Source organism: Pavona decussata, unplaced genomic scaffold (assembly GCF_977016875.1).
Source record: "Pavona decussata unplaced genomic scaffold, jaPavDecu1.1 SCAFFOLD_381, whole genome shotgun sequence".
In the NCBI taxonomy this organism is placed as follows: domain Eukaryota; kingdom Metazoa; phylum Cnidaria; class Anthozoa; order Scleractinia; family Agariciidae; genus Pavona; species Pavona decussata.
The window spans coordinates 1,177,382-1,193,520 of record NW_028145755.1 but is presented as its reverse complement, the minus strand read 5'-3'; the positions used below and the strand labels follow the sequence as shown (position 1 = coordinate 1,193,520).

At 38.0% G+C, this 16,139-nt stretch overlaps 1 protein-coding gene across 1 annotated transcript; it reads left to right on the top strand.

Annotated features, from left to right (window-relative positions):
- The first annotated feature begins 9,561 nt into the window (after window positions 1-9,561).
- Window positions 9,562-14,741, top strand: LOC146452000 (uncharacterized). The gene is made up of 2 exons (XM_085098361.1): window positions 9,562-9,929; window positions 13,900-14,741. The coding sequence occupies exons 1-2, from the start codon at window positions 9,611-9,613 to the stop codon at window positions 14,220-14,222; spliced, it is 642 nt and encodes a 213-aa protein (XP_084954487.1). The 5' UTR covers window positions 9,562-9,610; the 3' UTR covers window positions 14,223-14,741.
- The last annotated feature ends 1,398 nt before the right edge of the window (window positions 14,742-16,139 follow it).

Below are 16,139 nucleotides of genomic sequence, written 5' to 3'. Positions count from 1 at the left end.
CTGTCTTGTTATTTACAAAACTGAGAACTGCATTGATGTCTAAAAGTATGGTTCAAAGAGCTCAGAAAACGAAAGTATCGTTAAGCTTGCAGTTCTTGTTTTGGAAAATGTATATATTGTTGCATGCCAATTTATGCAAGTTAAAAAAATGAATAAAATCAAATCGACTCGGTTGAAGCCGGCAATATTGAGCTGTTTAAAAAGTAAAGTAAAGACTCGAACCAATACAAATGATGTGGTTGAAACAAGCTGAGAGCCAATTTTTGTATCTAGGCGACAATATAAGCGAATGTTTATGTACATGCTAATTATAAATAACTCAGAATATCTTGACCTGTTCAATGTGGTCTTTTCTTTCTTTAAACCAAAAGGAAGCAAATGCGAAAATAAATCAGTTTATATTTCCCCTGTTCAAAACCAATTCATTCATTTCCATGCCTCTCGCCAAAAGCTCGCGTTTTGCCACAATATGATCAGGGTAATATAATAATTGTCTAGCGCTCAACCAACACGTGGTCAACTCGTGCATAAATTCGGCAATTGTATCCCCAGTCCCGCCTCGTTCATGTTATTTTATCAAAACGTGATCTGCTCGTGCATCAATTGGTCATGTGAATGTTATCCCCAGTCCCGCCTCGTTTTTGCTACATTAGCCGGGAGTTTAAGCAACGACGACGGCGACGACAACGACAACGCCACAAAACAACGGGTTTAATGAGCAAAAACAATCGCTCTGCATTTGCGTTTTACATTTTGGTATATTTCTTTGCTGTCCTCTGCAAAACAACAACGTGAAATAACCAAATTCTAGGTTTTTTAGAGAACGTGAGCACATGACGGTGTGATATTTCATTTTCTTTCTTAACTTGAACGCCACTCCTACCAATTTGGTTCCTGGATAGTTTGCCGTTTCTGTAGAAGTTGAGCGAGTTGAAGTAATCGCGAAGTAGCACAAATGAAATAAAGTTATATTTTCAGGTGACGTTTTCGTTGCCGTTGCCGTCGTCGCTGCTTAAGCTCCCTATTATCAACACGTGAATGAAACGTGATCAGCTCGTACATGAACTGAAATCTCGTCACCAGGACTTTGGGGTGGACCGCATCGTTTTGACCGCTAACTGTTGTGGTCTTCATCAGGCAATCAGTGACGTGAAATGGCCGCGTATGACTTTGTTGAAGTGAAATATATATTTCAAGTCGTCTTTTCACCTTCCACGGGTATATTTCGAATTCCAAATTGACCACCTCCCAGTTGAAGTCTAGTTGGGTTGTTTTCTCAGTTAGTAGACTCCGCAATGTTTTTGCAGAGGTCGCGGGTCTGAATCCCCCCGTCTCGCAAGTGATTAAGTTGCGTTATCCAGAATACCAGTTATGTATCACAAGAGCCGTTTCCGTAATCGGGTGTGAAGTTTCGTTTTTATTTCACTTATTAAAACTATAGCCAGCTTAACAGACATCATTTGTTTCTTGTTGATTTTTTACATAATGATATGCTAGTGCGTGCGCGTAGGATAAAATATTAAGGGGCCGTTTGTGGGAGAAAATAAGTCTCCGGTCTGATATATAAGACGTATTTTAAATAAAGTGCAAAGGGCTAACATGAACTTAAGTAAATAATGCTTTTAATGGTCCAAGCTTGGTCAGGACTGCGAGCTGTTCACAGTTCAACTGTGCCACTCTGTAGATATCAATCCCCCCCCCCCCCCCCCAAAAAAAAAGGACGCAAAATGCCGTTTGAGCCTAAATTCGCGTGTTATTAATGGCGCGTTCGTATTGAACCACCTCGCGTCGTAATATGCAATTAAGTCGTGACTTATTTTTCTTTCTTGCGAGTCTATTTTTAACAAGCTACTAATGATCAAACAAACACTTAAACATTTGCTGAAGCATTGACTGCGGGTGGAATTACTAAGTTATAAACCGCTTGGAAAACAACGCCCAGTCTAGAACAGAATATTTGTTCGATACCGATACCATTTTTAGGTCTTAATTTTAAATGCTCACACTGTTTTCATTCTGTACCAACCATTTCCGAGAACTAACTAAACGGGGACAAGAAATACATGAGAGCCTTTTAGATATGACGGATACCGCAAAGAGAATTCATATTTTAGGACTATTCCATGATTCTCGAGAAAGAATCAAAACATCTACATGTAGGCGGAACAATGCACAGACAGTACCATATTTTTCCCTCATCCTCGCTCTGTGACTAACGTGGGAAACTTCTACTTTCGAAACACAATCCTATTGTAGACGGTTAGTAGAAAAAAAAAAACCTTAGTATATCTGATTGTAGACTACAAAACATTATTCTTGTGGTTATATTAAGATTTGCAGATTAATCTATTTCAAGTAGATAACTTTTGAAATGGTTCATTGTTTAATATTGTTTTTTAAGGCGGAGTTGAGATGTCTCCGGTCCTTCGTCTCCTTGAATCGACCACGCCTTGTTTTAAACAATGGTGACCAATTGCGCAAAGCACCGAAACAAGCCGAGGGGTCTGTAATTAAGGCAAATGATATTATATTCAACGGAGAAAACAAAGAAATGCCGTTGAAAGAAATTAAGAATGTGAAAACGTAATTCTTTAGGAATTTATCTTTGCCAAAGGCAAAAAGCATCGGGAAACTACATGACGGGGCTCGAGCACTACATCTGGTGATATATTAACTACCTCGGATGTTTCTCAAAAATAAGTGTCAAATTTAGCAGTGGAAGGGCAATACTCATTCGGAAAGGGAGAATTGAGCATACTGCCCAGTTTATAAGCACCAGTTAGCTTGTAACACGGAATCGACGAAATAATATGCTAGTATTGACTGTTATAACCGGGACAGCGTATTTCCGAGGAGTCTTATAATTAATTTTAAACACATTTCTGAAGTGGGATGGTAGGAAAGCTCTTGTGCGGGCGCGCTGATTTAATTCGGCGCGACTATTGTACCGGAATACCGCCGCGCCACTGAAGCGATCCGTTCTTAAGCTTTTGCGTAAAACACTTTGAACTGGCTTGGTTTTAACCGGATCAACACACCATGAAAATTCTTTTATGGAAAAAGAAAGTCATACTATACACTGTAAACAGCTACATGGTTGTTTTGTGGCGTTAGTATTCACATGCCACCGATCCTGCTTTCCGTCTGAATTAATACGTTCCCAATAGCTCGTCCTCAAGTCTCCGAACAGAATTCAGTGTCAGCTTTGTAAATACGCACGGTATTCCTTTTAACATTGTAGGCTTTAGGGGATCATGCACATTTTTGGAGAGTGAGACGTTATGTCAACGAAGGTAAGGCCCGTTTGGGGAGGGGGAGGGGTTGGAGAATGGTCGGTTCGCTGTCGAAGTGTCGAGCTTTCGAAACGTACCCTCTACACGACCTCGTTTCAGTAAAAACTAAACAACTATCTTTTCTCCACCTTTAATGTTAAGCTACACTTATTTTTGACTAATTAATTGTTATGGATTATTTGCTGGTTCCTTTCATGTTTCCTTCCTTTGTATATTTTAAAATGATTTTCATGTAATGAGGGAGCCAAGAATGCCATAGGCAGATGAATTAAACGCGGCGTATCGTCCGGATGGGAGTGTAATACTGTGATATCTTAAGTTTTTAACGTTTATAGTGGTAATGTTGATTATTTTTTAGCTTAATGATTTAGAGGACCTTTCTGTAAATCGCTAGCGTTTATACATTGAAGTTCATTAAAGATGATGATGATGAACCTCATTAAATGATCATCATTCATCAATTTGTTTATTATTTGCTCGATTTACTGAATACAGGCAATGGAATCGTCTCAAACATACCCTGAAGAAGAAAGGCCGTGCCTTTCGAAATGTTGGAAAATATACTTCCCTGACCGTGAAATCAGCCTTGCTCTTTTTTTAGATCATTTGTTTTACAATTTTTTTGCTGATTAGATCGTTCACGACAGGATCCGGTACTTTTATTTTGTCGCGGTGGTCCGCCTTGCAAACACAGTTAATTACTGGTTTTTACTGAATGGAATCGTTAGATCGGTTGGTAGTTAAACTGCTGGATGAAATACTAAACAGTTAGTGGAAAGGCGACATGTAATTACGAGTTTGGGGCTGGTTTAAAAATGAAAAACATCAACAAAAAAACAGCGCGGCTCACACTCACCAAACTTAATTGTCTGCTCAGCTCGAAACGATAGCCACGTGGTTCACGAATTAGTCACGTGTCCGCCAAACCAGCCAATGCCAGCACAGGACCTCTTTTGGCAACGTTCGGACGCTCTGTTGGTATTTGGCGGTTTTACAGGCCTGCGGGTGAGCTTCCATCCGGGACTTTTTTTGTTACCACACTGCTAGGTTTTAATCCCAGGATTTACGTTGAATGGTTTCCGTAGTTCATTCAGATCTGGCTTAAATTCTCGCCTATTTTTACAGTAATAGTTTGTAGGTGGTCAGTTTCGTGGACTTTATTCCACTGTGTTCATATGTTCATAAGGTCAATTCACTGGCGAGGTTTGCGAGACTAACACAATGCCATACATCATGTTTAGTTGTATTCGTCCAGGTAACAAAGTGGGTGTCCTCCACGCTTCGGGGTCCAGATATTGAAGTGGGTGGGTTTAAAATCTGCACCAACGCACCCACGGAGAAGTCAGCATCTTTACCTTCCATTTGATAACCAATAATATTTCATAGGCCTCTTTGTTACATTTGGCAACCGGTTGAAATATTCTGACTACGTGATAGTCGGGTTTTTGTGAACTGATCCTTTGATATATTATCAATATCGTTCAAGTCTTCTCCGGAAACTCGGCTGTCTTTATAATTCACTTGTTTACGAACTGGGTGGGAAAGTGGCTTGGCTTGTATGTAAGCAAGCCAGTATGATGGAAAAATAACTAACGTGAACTTTAAAATTGACAACAACAAGCTCAGAACAGTTAAATATGGTTAGCAGGCATTTCATTGGAGAGTTCTCAAAATTTCCAGGGCGATTAAAAAATTAATATCCTGAGTCAGCCAACGCTAAAAAAATATTGCACTTTTAAACTTTGAATAAAATCTTATAGCATTAGTTTTAGTCCAAGTCTTTCTTTCGCGTTTTGTTCTTCTTTAATATCGTTTGTTTTTGTGCCCACTATGTACGTAAAAGAATCGCTTAAAATAGTATCCAGCACAGATTAGTCCCTCAGTGAATATATAATATTCTTTCATGGTGTAAAACCTTTTCCGTAATGTTGACCCCCTTAACTGGCCCGCTCCTTTAAGCCCTTTAACTTATTACTCTATTGACGTACTTTCTTGCCACATGCCGAGCTATCATTTCACAATTGAAACGCTAGAGCCACCTTATTTAGTACATAGTACAGACTACAGGAAAGTGCTACTCAGTGTCATACTTTACTGACGACTGATTTGATCCACTGACTGGGGTGAAATAAAGTATTTTTGTTGTTGTTGTTCATTAGAACCACCTTGTACAGCATCATAAACAGCACCACAGGAAAGTACTGATCAGTAGCTTTCGTTCGATATTGGTCATACTTTAAGATTTCATCCACCTACGCAAACGTTGGGACCAATTTGTAAAGAATAATAAACAATACCACGGGAAAGTAAATAAGTGCTCCTTAGCTTTCATTTGAATGGTCACACTTGATGAATCAGTTCATCCACAGACTCAAACGTTAGAGCCACCTTGTACAGCATAATAAACAGTACCACAGGAAAGTACTGCTCAGCAGCTTTCATTTGAATGATCACTTCAGGATTTCACCCACAGACTCAAATGTAAGAACTACCTTGTACACCATAATAAATAGCACCACTGGGAAGTTCTGCTCAGTAGCTTTCATTTGAATGGTCACACGTTAGGATTTCGTCCACAATTTCTAAAGTTTGAACCCTTTTTAAAGTTACTCTATAGTACATGACAGTCCTACATGAAAGTACTTCCAAATTAGAGCTAGTCCTTGTACGGCCCACTGCTTGCTATCTTTCACCCACACGCTTAACGACCTTGCACAGGCAGGCAGACAGTAGGAGAGCACTGTTCGGCAAGTTTTAATTGTTACATTTGAGGCCTTTATTCATAAATGATTGTATGACGCAAGGGAGGTGATATGCTACAACTCCAAGTCGCCTGTAAAGAAGTTATTTTATTTTATGGTGCTGAGATAGTTTAATATTTTTAACAATTTTGAAAAGCTAGACGGTTTGTTTAGTCAACTGCACGAAAAAAGAATTGAAAAAGTAAAAGAAATGCCAGGTTAAATTACATAAAAAGGGCGTAATTGCTGCTTAGTCACAACGTCACAAAGAAAGCCGAGGTCAATCATTGTCATAATTAACTTTATAAATGACTGGGAAACAAAAACAAATGACAGAGTTAAGTACCTTGTTTTCCTCGGTTGACCTGTGATTTTCTTTATGGATACTTTTGCGAATGTTTGCAAACAAAACATTAAGAGTTTTCCTTTCAGAAAACTTATTTCTCGATTTACCAGTGTTGCATGTTAAAGGTTTTCGTCTTCATCTTTTCACTCCCAATAAACACCCTCCCCCTCCTCAGAACTCAAGATACTTTTCTGTCGTATTACTTATTACGTTTTCAGCTTTTAAATCTCTTGGTGAATACCTTAAGGCATTCTTGTGTGGTGCTGTTAATTATGCTGTACGAGGTGGTTCTAACATTTTAAGTCTGTTTTGGATGGAAATCCTAAAGTGTGACCATTCAAATGAACGCTACTGAGCAGTACTTTCCTCTGGTGCTGTTTATTATGCTGCACAAGGTGGTCCCAAATTTTTTAGTCTGTGGATGAAATTCCAAAGTGTAACAACGTCATTCTGGGGTAATCTGTCGATGTGGTTTCCGGTTGTTCTCTTGTTTGGATGACTCAGTTGGGCGGTCAGACTTGGTAATTAGGAGGTTGACGTCATTTTAATTACATATTTTCACCGAACAAGTGGCCCGTTAATTTTTCGGAATCTTATAGCCCGGGCTTAGGCTTCGCCTTCAACTGCCTGCTGTAAAAGGAAGGAAAGAAGGAAGGAAGGAATGTGCTTACCAACGGAGCCAGCAACGCCTCCTTTGGGCATCACTCAGTGACAGCGTGATTAATTTCATTCAGACCATAAAAAATGGAAATAGAATATTTTTCCAATTAAAGTTAACTTTCTCTGAGACGGAAATCCTCGTGACCAACTTTATTTGTCTTACTGAGAAAGGTGACCACTTTAAACAGAGTTAAGTTACAGAAAACAAGTGAAATTTGGAAGTCAAGCTGTGCACGCCTAATTCTGGATATTTTGTGGGGAATTCCTTAGCGACCGTGTGATTAATATCATTTTCCATAAAACAGGAACAAAATATTTTTCTTATTACAGTTAACTCTCTTTGAGCAGCTTTGAGGCGAAAACCCGCGTAACCAATTTTATTTGTCTCGCTTAGAAAGGTGACCACCTTAAACAGAGTTAAGTTACAGAAAACAAGTAAAATTTAGTCCACTGTGTTCCGTCGCCGTAAGGCCGCTGTGTGACACAACTAGCTGGTTATAATTACGCGGCACGCCTAATTCTAGAGTGCCTGTTCCTTGTAGTCTTAGCTTATATTAACCACTCTATGTATTTTGCCACAAAAGGTCTCAATTTTTCACTAGCGTTTCGTTCAGCGGATTTTATGGCAACTGGTTTGGCGTTTCTCGCAAGGTGGTCACTTCGTCACGAAATCGCAAGTGTGCTGACCATTTAAATGAAAGCTGTTTAGGCTTTTGCAGTCGGCTATCTGTTGGCGTGCAGTATACTCTGCTATACAAGGTTGATCTTGCTAGTCTCTGTGTATGAAGTCCTAAAGTGTAACCATTTAAGTGAAAGCTATCAAGTGCACTGATTTTCTTTTAAGTTTATTATGTCGTACACTATAGGTCCTATAGATCTAACTTTTGATTCTGCACACAGAATAATTTAGTGTGACCATTCAAATGAAAGCTACATGTATCACATTAAAACTATTGACAGTACTTTCGCTTTCCAGTGGTGGTGTTTATTATGCTGTAACAAGTTGGTTCTAACTTTTGATTCTTTGGATGAAATCCTTAAGTGTGACCATTAAAATGAAAGCTATCATTTGAAAGATATTATTTTTCGCAACATGAAGTTTTGAGCGTGTAGTAAAAACTTAAAGTGTGTCTTTTTAATTTTAAGTAGTGCGTTCAAGTTGACGCTGTTTACTTTCCGATTTAATTACGAATCGTTTAAACAAATTGGGGTAAATTCGTGCAGATAACAGGGGTTAGGTCAAACTATTTCGGGTGTTTCTGTCATCGATGCCAATGAAAATCGAATGGCGGACTGAAACTCTTTATATTTAAATAATTTCAATGTATAAAAGAAATATCCGTGAAACCTCAGGATTCGACAGGTGAGTAGAAATAGAGAAGAGCCCGAAGTGGGATGAAAAAGTCACATTCGGGTCTGTGAAGCCATAAATAGTTGTTGTTTGTTGTATAAATATTTGGCTCGATTAACCACGATGTCACTTAGCCGAACAGTTTATTCAAACACGCTGTACACAGTTCATTGTCCAGATTCCAATTTACGCTTTAGCAAATGGCTTCCTTAAATAGCTTATACGGAAATACATTTTAATTCGGCTGAATAAGGGTTGCTTTGACAATGACCCTTCATAATCAGAACAATAACATTCGTCACGCGCCTTATCTAAAGCTAGGTGATTAGAAAATCGATATTTTTGGTGGCATTTGTAACAGGAAGAGGCTTAACTACGAATTCAACGGAAGCCCTTAATTATCAGCTATCTGCACTGTTTAACTGATAATGTACTAAACTTAATCCAGTGTTGAGTTCTAAATATTAGCTTTCTGCGATGTCTTACAAGGATTCAGCGCGCGCGGCATATGTCATTTGGGTTTTGCCCCAAGATTTACGTCATTTAAGCAGAACCAAATACGCACTCAAATGATTGCCAAATTAAGTAGTAAACCTGATAACCTTTATACTTATGATAATTGGTACAAAAAATGTTTTAAAATTTCTCTTTACGTATATCCGCTAATTCAACCGCAACTGAAACCCTCAAAGCGTCCTTGTTTTAGTCCGAGTGCAGTGAGCTCGTGTGCTGCGAAACTAATTTTTTTCAAAAGTTTGCGATAATTGGTGTTTGTTGATATTAGTATTATTTTTTCATCGCACTGAACTGAAGTTCATTTTTTTTCGGAAGCGGGGAAACAAATTATTGACGCTTGTCTGTTTGTGGTTTTCCAATGTAACCAACCCTTAAAAACTAACCTAAAAATCACGCACGGATGACAAGATAATAAAATTCACGAGTTTATTACGCGACATTTGCAGCTGAAAATCACGTGTAACGTAGGAGTAGAGCACTTTCATTAAACGTTTTCATTGTTGGGTCGAATAGGTCACCATTTTAGGACGATTTGTTCATAACAACGAGTCAACAATATGATATGTTCCTAAAATAGAATCGATGCTTGTCCCGGCCCATATGTAGGGGCGTGTTCTGTTACTACGCATGACCATGTTATGTATATAATCAGTTGGCTTTCACTTTCGAGGGTATTGTAAGGTCACAAGTATTGAGCTACAAAATGGATTTTTACGGGCCGAAAGTCAATCTATCCTTTTCCATTGAAAATATTCTGCGAGATGATTTTCCACACCCTCGAAAAACGAACGTTGTACATTTACCAACGCGAGCTTCGAGTTATGACCGATGGCCAAGCGCGCCAGTGTACCGATGCTATGCAGTTCGTTACAGTCCCGTCTTGATGAAGTATCAGCCAAATATGAGCCGAGTAGGCGGAAAGATCCATCGAGTGAATGGAGATAAGAAACGCGACCCGGAAAACAGTGAAGAAGGTCGCTTAAACTGCAAAGAAGAAACAATTAAAAGGAGTTCGAGTGATGGTAAGTTCTTAAGATTTGTATATTCCAGCTAAGTTCCAAAAATATATCACACCTTTAAAAAATTTGTAAAACTGTTGCTAGTCAGAATTTAGAACCCGCATAAACTTCAATTTTATTACTACTTTGGAATTAAAGTATTACTTTGAAATAATGTGTTCAGCCATTAACCCTGAAACTAAACTGAATTGCGCTTTAACGTGTTTACTTAGTGACACGTAGGATATTGCAAACACCAAAACAATAAGAAGTGAATTTGCTTCAGCGTGAAGTTTGCATGAATTTCATGGATCAAGGGGTTATAAAATTTCTTATTGTTTGTAGAGAAATTCTGCTCGTGCCCAAACTTGCTAAAGGATATTACATCAAGTAGGCACGTACCGAACATCACCGTTAAATTTGAAAAAGTTCCAAAAATCTATTCTTAACTGTTAGCTATAGTTAAGTTCCTGAGTGCAGCGTTTCAAAGTACAAACTTGGCAAGTTTAAAAAAATGTCGGTTTGGGGGGAAATGGTAACGGAACAACACATGGGAAAGTACTGTGTAAAATTTTCTAATTCAGTATATTTCACATTTAAGAATTTAATCCACGAACTATGGACTGAAATGTTGGGACCACTTTGTAAAGCAAAATACAAATCACCCCTGGAAATGACCACTAAATTGATTTTATTTGAAGGGTCACGTTTTGTAAAGACCAAATAAAAACATTTCCAAAGCAGTTCTGAAATATCCACTACCAAACAGCTCCAGACAGGACTGCTTTGAAAGCAAAATAAAAAGCACCGCGGGAAATGGCCTCTAAAATATATATTTGAACGGTCATGCACGCTTTGTGTCGCGAACTAAGAACACGTCTCAACTTTTTCCAGGCCTGGTGTAGGAGGAGAAAAGAAATGTTGCTAACTTTATCACTGTCATTAAGTTTCACTTTGTTTTAACATTGTTTGATCCACAAGTATACCCTTCTTAAAATTCCCTCTTTCGCTGAAATTTCCTGAAAAAGATTTCCAGCTATTTGGGTTTAGAATTACAAAGTGAAGACTTGTAAAGGTCATTTTATAATTAGATAAGGCAGACGACAAATGAGGACAATATCTTTTTACAGCCAAATAGGTTAATTTGAAAAATTACTTTGTGGCATTACGGCAGTGCGAGGTTAAGAGAGACTGAAAATTTAGGCCAGTATTGATAGTTAAGTGACTTGTTAATCAAATTCGTGGAATTGTTTTCTGAAACACTCGGCACGCAAGAAAAACTAAATTGTTTTAAAGATTTAGGAGACCGATTTCCCAGGATAACAATTGTTTCGAAACACTAGGTTGGACACTTTGTTTCAGCTAGAGGCTTGAAGAAAACTTATAAAAACAAGGAGCGTTTGTAACTTTAATATTGGGCGGCTTAAAATCTATGTACAACGAATATTGAATTTCATTCGGTAAATTTGCCTTATAAAGACTATCAAAACATTATAAAAGTTCAGATTCCTTCTAAAATTATATCTGATATATAGGATTTAGTTTAACCACAATACACACCTTTTTGCTATACATGGAGCTATTTTTTGGTTCGTTGTGTTTTGGTGTCGGCCTTATTCGTGCTTTGAAATCTACAGTTTTACAGATCACTGTAAGCGTCGTTTTCTTATAAGACCAACCTCAAAGTTCTAAAATTGATCCTGAAAAACTGAACTCCACCCGTGCCAAAGTGTGAACCTTTGGAGAATGAAAGATGTCAAGAATTTCTTTCCTGAAGAAACAGGACTTTTTTCCATTTTCGAATACGATAAAATTCGTTAACTGGTTTTAGGTCATGTTTAATGATCGACACACTCGTACAGGGAAAAATTGTTAAGCTAGGCATTTAAAAATTCTGTTTCGTGCCTCGGTTGTTTTCGATTACCCGAGAGTGACGAACTTAAAGTGGGATGGTGACGCCTAATGTCCGCCTTTGAATATCAAGAAAATTTCCCGACTTTGAAAATAAACCAGTATTTATGTACTTAGATATTAATCGTGAAGAGCTATTAGCGAAGTGGTTTAGGCACGTTGGCAAGAGTCGATCACACACACACACACACACACACACACACACACACACACACACACACACACAAGAAAAATAAGTGACAAAGTTCAAATATAGTGATAAAAAAACCCCAAGGAATTTAAAATCAAAGTTCATTGGCATTGTTGAATTTTGAGATATCCCGTATGTAACTGAGGCCCTGCGGGCTGGTCTTGTTTTTGAGAAATTAATCAGTGAACTGTACTGAAGATAAAGGCGGTTTCTATTACACGACGAATATCGGTTTGATCAGTCCTAAGAGGTTTGAGTGTTTGTTTGGCCAAATAGTGGCTTTTGAGAACTCTTCAAACTCTGGCTGTAATACATACATACTGCTGTGATTGGTTTCATCCGCCTCACGTTCTGCATTATCACTCTAAATGGCGCCCTAAACATGCTCAAGAAAAAAAAAACTTATTTCATTTCAAACTTGAAACTCGACAAACAGTACTACATGAAAATAAACCGCCTGGTTGCGTTTATTTGAATGGTCAAACTTTTGTCGGAATTCATACGCTGACTCAATTCAGACTTTTCTGATGGCTTTGTCTAGTTAGCATATCGGTGAAGTCTACAAGAGCTTAACAGCTTTAAGAGCACAACCGTATTAACACTGCTATCGATACATTTTAATTGACAGGGTACTACAATGTATTATTTCGAGCCGTTTGAGAACTCTTTCGTTAGTCAAGTTTTGGACGTTTACACAAATGAGTTTCAAATGAACTCGTTTCAACCGATCCACAAATGAGTACTGAATCACCTGACAAGTCATCGTCTGATGCAATATTTGAAAGAAAGAAGTTTATACTCTGTTGGACGTTTCTTTCACATTTATAATGCAAAGTATTCTTTCCCATAGATCGTTTTCATAAATGGTGGCCAACGGATAAATTATTCTTTTGTTTTCATGATTATCAGACTTACTAGCCTTTTGAGCATGTACAGATTGAACAGTAGAATTTTTATTTTAAAGTAAGGTTAGTAGGGCTAATTATCATACATAAAAAAGAATAAAAATTTCAGTGGCCGCATTTATGAAATAAATCCATGCAAGAGGTTTCAATATACTTATCAGAGTTAACGTGGATTTTTGTTTTAATCAGTACAACGCTCGCATAAACTTGGATAACAATCTATCACCGCGTACTTTGATCTTAGCCATCGGTTGTGATTTTTCGATATTTTTAATGGAGCACGACCCATATCACCTCGTTACATAAATGTTATTTTTTACGACACAAAAATGACTTAAAATGTAATACTGGCCCTATTATAAGTAAACTAACTAAATGGTATTGTTTTTCTCTAGACTCGAATAGTTTTTTACCTTTCCTTTTTTAGTATTTACAACAACAAAACTTGTTTGAATACCTTAGCAGAAATGAAACATTACTACACAAAACAAACGTCTCTTTTTGCCATTTTCGTGACGCTGTTTCTTAACAGAAGACACTAAACGTGGTGCACTTGACTATCATGATAGCATATTGTCTTTCATCGCAATCTATACCACAGCAAATAAGTGGCTAGTATTGAATTAAGTTCCATCCACCTCACGGTATCATCTTGACTGCGTTTTAGTGCTAATCTCTTTCGTCCTTGATCTCACAAATTGAATTAAAGATAATAAGAATTGTCTGGGCTTAACAAATGAGCACTTCAACAAACGTTAATTTGCTGTACGCCATGTGTGTGCTTTGTCATCGTGGTATTACTGCTGATTGTGTATCGAACAGAACGACATTTGTTATATATTGAAACAGCTAAATGTGTACATCACGAAAACAATTGTATTATGAAAGTTTACAGCTTTTGTCTATGGTATATAGAGATACAGATAGTAATGGAACAGCTTTCCCAGTTAACGCCTTAAATAACCACCAATGATTGTTTTTTTCTCAGATGAAGTGACCAAGAAAGAGGAAAAAGAGAAGCGTAAGACAGAAACGTGCCTAACTGAAGGTGTACCTAAACGGAAGCGGCGAAATCGCAGCCATTTCACTCAGCGTCAACTCCAATATCTCGAGAAGATATTTTCCCGCCAACAGTATCTTACACGCGACGAGCGCACGCTGTTGGCGAGGGGCCTGGAAATGACTGAACTACAGATTAGAAACTGGTTCCAGAACCAAAGGTATCAGAAAAAACACCGGGCAAACGAGAACAAGAAGCAAGAAAAACCTGAATCCTCAGACTGCGTGAAGCCCAGCCTTGAACAGTTATGAATCGAAGAATTAGTCTGACGTCATCGCGATTAAGTCGTTAAAGGCTTGTACTCTGTTTACCGATTTGAAAACGAGACGAATTGAAGTGGACGAAACGCAAGTCAAGAACACACCCGTTGAAAAACAAAAAGAAGCTTATTTAACTGTGTAATTTCCCTCGCCAAGGAGCGGCGGATATTGCGAACTTCGTTGTCATTAAACAACGAACAGGAAGCAATTTTTTTAATCAGTAACTCGAAGGCACAGAAGGAAATTAATTTATTATTAAAGAAATTATTTCATATGTTACGGACATCGGTTGATGTGAACAAAAAACGGCATCATCTCTACCCTCAAGACGCGGGAACTTTGTAAGAGAAAAAGATCTTTGTAGTGTGGTATGGTTTAACACTATAAAGGAAAATAGAGAATATTGTTTTAGGAATAGCAAAGCTATAACTAGATTGATTCATGGTAGTTTGTGTGGTCTATAAAAATTAAATTATTGAACAAAATATTATTAAAAACCAGCTTTGTACATTTGTGGATCTGATGATAAAAATCAAGTGTTGGGAAACAACACCGTGATGGAAAACTTGCTCGAACTTTTACCAGCCATCATGGACCTTCGAATACCTGATACACTGACTCAGCAAGAGTCAAATGTACCATCCTTCATTCTTTATCATTAGGGAGCAGAGATTGTACAATAATGAGAGCACTCGTCTTTTACCAATTTCGGACTCGACGTCATATGTGGGTTGAGTTTGTTGTTGGTTCTCGTCCTTGCCCGGAGAGGTTTTTCTCAGGGAACTCCGGTTTCCCCCTCTCCTTAAAAACCAACATTTCCAAATTCCAATTTGATCTGGAGAGTGTCCATATACTGTAAAGCGCATTTGATCATCTCGTCATGGAATAATGCGCTACACAAAAAGTAACAAATTTAATTTTTTTGTTGAAGCGCAAATCTGTCGCGGTTTAACCCTTTCCTGTGCAGACTACTGTCGGATGCCTTTCTCTGTTTAATCCACATTCTTGATTTAAACGGATTTCCACCTTGCTCCGGCTTCCTCTTGATTAGGTGCCTTACCTGAAAGCTCACTTTTCAAAGAACAATGCACTGTTGTCTTCTTGGTTACAAGCGCCCACTTTCCTACAATAAGAGGTTTAAGCGACAGGTGAAAAATGTATAAAATTTTAAGAGAAATTTGGCGAAATCCTTAACTACAAAAAATATATCGACATCAATCCAGATAGTTGGAATGGCATTAATTAATTTGCAGTTTTTAAAAGGCACAACGATAGTTTTCAATCGTACATCACTTACCAAGAAATTTGAAAAACTGTTTGAATTCAAAACAACTATAAAAAGTATGCATATTTAACCAAGATTACGAAAGTAATTCTAGGCAAAGGAATACAGGAAAGACAATTACAAAGCATAAATAACTAGGAATACGCGCATTAACCGCGAAAGGAAGGAGAGTTACAAAACTGTAACAATAGTTAAGGTCAGTTAAAGAGTAAGTGTTACCTTGATATGATTGACTTGTTGAGTAAACGTTTATACTTTAACTATTAGGGAGACGTAGTCACCGTTTACGGCAAACGTGAGATTCGCGTTTATGTTTTCTTGAAAAAATAAGTCCAAAAATGAGAATAGTGCAAATAATTTTGACCTTTAAAGCTAACGCAAAACCTACTCTTAAGCCGCCGTTACACGTTGAAACTTTTAGCTGAAACTTGTGTGCAACGGCGCTGCAAAACAAGTTTCAGCAGCCGTTGCACCGTGTAACATGGTCAGTTTCGCGAAACTTTTTCGAACTTCCGTTGCGAGACAAGTTTCACGAAAAGTAGAGCCGCTTTCTACTTCTGCAACGGCTCGCAACGGTCGCAGTGGTGGAAAAAACAAGAGTTTCACCGTGTAACACCACTTCG

Excerpts from the sequence above, each read along its gene's own strand:
- LOC146452000 (XM_085098361.1), top strand. The coding sequence starts at position 9,611 with ATGGATTTTTACGGGCCGAAAGTCAATCTATCCTTTTCCATTGAAAAT. Across the intron at positions 9,930-13,899 it reads TAAAAGGAGTTCGAGTGATG|ATGAAGTGACCAAGAAAGAG; the intron begins GTAAGTTCTTAA and ends TTTTTTTCTCAG.